Genomic DNA, 5054 nt, shown 5'->3' with positions numbered 1-5054 from the left:
GTCGCTTCTCCGCACGCCGGGCCTTCGCCGGCCGCCGGCAGCGCAGCAGGGCCGCTCCACTCCGCGGAGCCGGGCACGGGCATCCCCACTCGGCTCCGTCCCGCCGAGGAGGTTTTTTTCCTGCGTGTCCGATTGCCCCTACCTGGCAGGTGCGGGGACAGGGCGGGAAGGCGCCGCCGGGATCCCGGCGCCGGGCGGAGCGGCCGTCGGGCACCCCCGCTCCCCGCCCCGCATCCCCGCCGGGCCGAAGCGGAGCCGCGGCCCCAAACACGCTCCCTGCCCCGGCAGAGGGTCGGTGGAGGAAGGCGCCCCGCGTTTCCCACCCCTTTCCCCGGTGGTGCCCGGTGGCGGCGGGTCCAGGTGAGGGTAGGGCGGGCGGCGAGCGGGCAGCCCCGAAGGGGTTAACGGGAGGGACGTGGGCTGTCACGCGTCATTGGGCAGATTATGTGCAGCAAACAAAAAGTGTGTGTCTGCGTGCCAGCCCCTCACTGCACCGGGTCCGTCTGCACCGCGCGCCTCCCGCTCCGCCGCCCGCACGGCCCGGCCCGGCATGGAGCGGCGCTGAGAGCCCGAGGCAGCCAGCCCGAAGCCGCCTTTGTGCCACTGTCGGGGCGAGGATTATCCCCACCGTCCCTGGTGAGTACCGGCGGAGGGGCCCTGCCGCCCCCCGCCGCCCCGGAGCGGGAACAATGCCGGGGATGGCCGTGCTGCCGGCGGGCCTGCCCGGGCTGCGGGGACCGGCGGGGGAGCCTCCGGGAGCGGCCCCGGCGCCGCCCGGCCCGGACAAAGGGCGGCCGGGGGGAGGCAGCGCCGCGGGGCCGGGGGCGGCCCGGGGAGCCGGGGAGATGCGGCCCCGTGGGGAGCCGTAAGGGGCTCGCCGCCGCCGGGAGGAAAGTTGGGCTGGGGCCCCTCGCCGCCGGTGGTTTCGTTTGGCGAAATCGTTCCTTCGGGGAAGGGATGCGCCGGGCAGCGGCGGAACGGGGAGGGCGCCGGGGAGGCGGCCGGAGCGCCTTCCCCCCCGGCCTCCGTTCCCGGGGAGGGCCGGGATCCCGGCCGCCGCTCTGGTCTGGGAGGGGGTGAAGTTCCCGGCGGTGCGGGTCGTACCCCGAAATCGCCGGGGGAGCGGCGGCTCGGCGGAGCCGTGCCCGGCGCGAGCGGCGGCAGCCGTCAGCAGGCGCACCGGGAGGAGCACCGGTCTTTTCCCGAGCCAGCCCCAAATGACGGATTTCGATGGCAGATGGGGCGGGGGGAGGCAGCCGTGCGCTAATCTGGTCGGGAAGGGCGAGGGCACCGCAGCCGGGCGCGATGCTCCCTCCCCGGCCTCGGCGGCGCCGCCGGCCCCGCACCCTGCCCGCTGCCCGCGCCCCGCCAGCTGCCCGCCGCCCGCATCCCTCCCCTCGTAACGCGCGGCAGCCGGGGCTCTCACCCTGCTCCATAAATAAGCGTGTCGAGGTAAAAATAATTACCTCTGCTTGCTGCTTTTAATTAAAGTCTCGGAGGGAAAGTGCTGGATTATGATAATGAGCAGCCATACGTTCCCCTTGTCGCGCGGAGCGGGAGGTGAGCTGACACGCAATCGGCGACAATGACAAGCCGCTGGAACCCACCCGCTCCCCCGGCGTAGTCCGCAGCCCGGCCCGGCGCCGGGGATTGCACGAGGGAGACCCTGCGCCCGCTCGGGACAGGACCTGGCCGGTGGGATTCCCGGGTCCCTGCTCAGAACCAGCTCCGCCGCGATATCTAAAAAAATAAATCGGCGCGGCAGAGTCCCCGCACCCCGCCTCTGCTCGCAGCTCCGAGCCTGCTTTAAATTTTTTTTCAAACCGGAGAAACTGCTCGCCTGATTTTTTTTGTCTTTCCATCTTTCTATCTAATTTTTAAAAATAATTTGGAGGTTTTATCGTAATGTTTTATTTATTAATTCAAGTCGATTTTATTTTGTTTTCCGGGGCATCCCGGTGTACCGCTGAGCGGGACCCGCAGCGGTAACGGGGCCCCTCTCTGCCCCTCTCTCCGCCCGCAGGGATGGAGGACGCCGGCGTCCAGCGGGGAATATGGGACGGGGATGCCAAGACGGTCCAGCAGTGCTTGACTGACATTTTTACCAGTGTTTACACCACCTGCGACATCCCGGAAAATGCCATTTTCGGCCCCTGCGTCCTGAGCCACACGTCCCTGTATGACAGCATCGCCTTTATCGCCCTCAAGTCCACCGACAAGCGCACCGTCCCCTACATATTCCGGGTAAGAGCCGCTCGTCCCCGGGCCCAGCCGCTCGCCACGCCGGCCGGTGCCCGCACGCGTCCCCGCCGCGGAGCGCAGGTCGGCCCGGGGAGCCCCGCCGCCGGGAGGCTGTCCCCGAGGGCAGAGCCGCGCCGCAGCCGCCGCTCCTACTGCTGCCTGGCCCTGTGCTGTCGGTCCGTCGATCGGTCTGTCTTTCGGTCCGGTGGATTGATTACCGCGGGTTTTCAGGTGGACACGTCGGCGGCCAACGGCTCGTCGGAGGGGCTGATGTGGCTGCGGCTGGTGCAGTCGGCGCGGGAGCGGGAGGAGCAGAACCTGGAGGCCTACATCAAGAGCGGGCAGCTCTTTTATCGCTCCCTGCGCCGCATCGCCAAGGACGAGGAGCTGCTGGTGTGGTACGGCAAGGAGCTCACTGAGCTGCTGCTGCTCGGCCCGGCCCGGGCCCCTGCCCGCACCAACGGTGGGTGCCCCGGGCGGGAGGAAGGAGGGGGATCCCTGCGGCCGGGGGGAATCGGGAGGCGGCGGAGGGCTTTGGGGTCCCCCGCTCCCGATCCCCAAACTCTCGGCGGACATCCCGTCGGTGGCCCCGGCTGACGGTGCTGTTTCTCTCTCCCTCTCTCTCTGTCTGTCGTGCCCACCCGACGCAGGCTCGCCGCCCTTCGCCTGCCCCGAGTGCAGCCAGCGCTTCCAGTTCGAACTGCCCTTCGCCGCACACCTCCGGTTCCGCTGCCCCAAGAGGCTGCACGGCCCCGACATCGGCCCCGCCGCCGAGGCCGCCGCCGCCAAGGACGGCTCCGGCAAGGAACAGGAGCCCGGCAAGTTCGGGAAGCCCGGCGGGCCGCCGCACCACCCCTTCCCCGGGCCCGACGGCGGCCCTGCCGCCAGCACCAAGCCCTCCACGGACTTCCATAACCTGGCACGGGAGCTGGAGAACTCCCGCGGCGGGCGCGCCGGCTCCCCGGGGCGGCCGGCGCCCCCCGAGGGCGGCCCTGAGGCGGCGGCCGGGAAGGCGAAGCGGCGCTTCCCCGAGGAGGAGGAGCGCGGGCCCGGTGCGGCGCGGGGACGCTTCCCGGCGGAGCGGCCGGGGCTGCCGGCGGCGCCCAAGGAGGAGCCGGGCTGCGCCCCGCAGCAGCAGTACCGCGCCGCCGGCTCCTACTGCGGGCTGGAGGAGGGCGGGCGCCTCTTCGCGCCGCCCAGCCCGGAGACCGGCGAGGCCAAGCGCAGCGCCTTCGTGGAGGTGAAGAAGGCGGCCCGCGGCCCCGAGCCCGACGGCGGCCCCGAAGAGGGCCCGGAGCGCGGCTCGCCGGGCGCAGGCGGCGCGGAGCCGGGGCTGTGTCCCCGCGGCGGCGCGGGGGGCCCGCTGGCCGCCCGCCTGGAAGGCGGCAGCCCGGCGCGGGGGAGCGCCTTCAGCACGGTGCCGCAGCTCGGGGCCGGCCCCGGCGGGCCCGGCGGCAGCGGCGGCGCCGACGAGAGGAAAAGCGCCTTCTCGCAGCCCGCCCGCTCCTTCCCGCACGTCCCGCCGCTGGTGCTGGGTCCCAAGCTGGGCGGGCTGGGCGAGCCCTGCCCCGACGGCGCCGCCGCCCCCGCCCGCCTGTACGCCGCCGAAGCGCTGGCCGCCAAGCTGCCGGGCGGCGGGGAGGCGGCGGGCGGCGGCGGCGGCGGCGGGGGGCTGCCCAAGCAAAGCCCCTTCCTCTACACCACGGCCTTCTGGCCCAAGAGCTCGGCGGCGGCGGCGGTGGCGGCGGCGGCGGCGGGGCCGCTGCAGCTGCAGCTGCCGTCGGCGCTGACGCTGCTGCCGCCGTCGTTCACCTCGCTGTGCCTGCCGGCTCAGAACTGGTGCGCCAAGTGCAACGCGTCCTTCCGCATGACCTCGGACCTGGTCTACCACATGCGCTCCCACCACAAGAAGGAGTACGCGCTGGAGCCCCTCGTCAAGCGCCGCCGCGAGGAGAAGCTCAAGTGCCCCATCTGCAACGAGTCCTTCCGCGAGCGCCACCACCTCTCCCGCCACATGACCTCCCACAACTAGCGGGGACACCCCCGTCCCGGCCCCGGGAACACTCCCGGGACCCCCGCGCCGGGAACACCCGCGCCGCCCGCCTCTCCCACCCTTCCCCTTCGATGCACGCGTTTCCACAGTCCGGGGAGGGGCGGGGAGGGCAGCAGGTGAGAAGGATGAGAAGGTAAAGAAGAAAAAGCAGAAAAATGAAGGTAAAAGAAAAAAAAAAGAAAAGAAAAAAGAAAAAGAAAGAGAGAGAGAGAAAAGAGAATCACCGGGAAAAAGAAAAAAAATGACTTAAAAATACATTTTTTTAAATGTCATATATTGCAACATATTGATGCATTTGTCATACGTTTCTACTTAAATTATTAAGCACTTATGGTTTAGATGTAATAATAATTCTATGTCAGGGTAAATTTTTATTTTGGATATGAAGCTAAGGGCGAGGGGAGCGTGGCGGGGCCGGCGGCCGGCGGGCCGGGGTCCTGCATGCACCGGGCGCTATCCCCGTCCGGCCCCGCCGCCCGCGCCCCTTCCCCCCGAGTGTCACTGGTGCCCGTGGAATGGAGTCTCGGTAGTTCCGTGTTTACCTTCCCTTTCCCGTTTGGGTTTGGTTTTTGGTTTGTCTTTTTTTTTTCCTCGCCCCTCTGGACAAAAAAAAAACAACAAAAAAAGATTTATTAAACTTTATAGTTTATCCGGGTATGTTGGATGCTTTGACAATAAATGACTTTATTTTCTTCAAAGCACCTGGACATTAATCGATGCGGGGGAGTGGGCGGTGACGAAGGGGTGGCAATGGGGTCCC

The 5054-nt window shown here is 68.7% G+C and overlaps 1 protein-coding gene across 1 annotated transcript; it reads left to right on the top strand.

Moving 5' to 3' along the window:
* Positions 1-443: 443 nt before the first annotated feature.
* PRDM8 (PR/SET domain 8) lies at positions 444-4471 on the top strand. The gene is made up of 4 exons (XM_058024965.1): positions 444-636; positions 2024-2244; positions 2473-2704; positions 2892-4471. The coding sequence occupies exons 2-4, from the start codon at positions 2026-2028 to the stop codon at positions 4271-4273; spliced, it is 1833 nt and encodes a 610-aa protein (XP_057880948.1). The 5' UTR covers positions 444-636; positions 2024-2025; the 3' UTR covers positions 4274-4471.
* Positions 4472-5054: the final 583 nt, after the last annotated feature.

This window comes from Melospiza georgiana, chromosome 5 (assembly GCF_028018845.1).
Source record: "Melospiza georgiana isolate bMelGeo1 chromosome 5, bMelGeo1.pri, whole genome shotgun sequence".
Taxonomy (NCBI): Eukaryota; Metazoa; Chordata; class Aves; order Passeriformes; family Passerellidae; genus Melospiza; species Melospiza georgiana.
The sequence above is the reverse complement of the archived record's forward strand: the minus strand, read 5'-3'. Positions and strand labels throughout refer to the sequence as shown.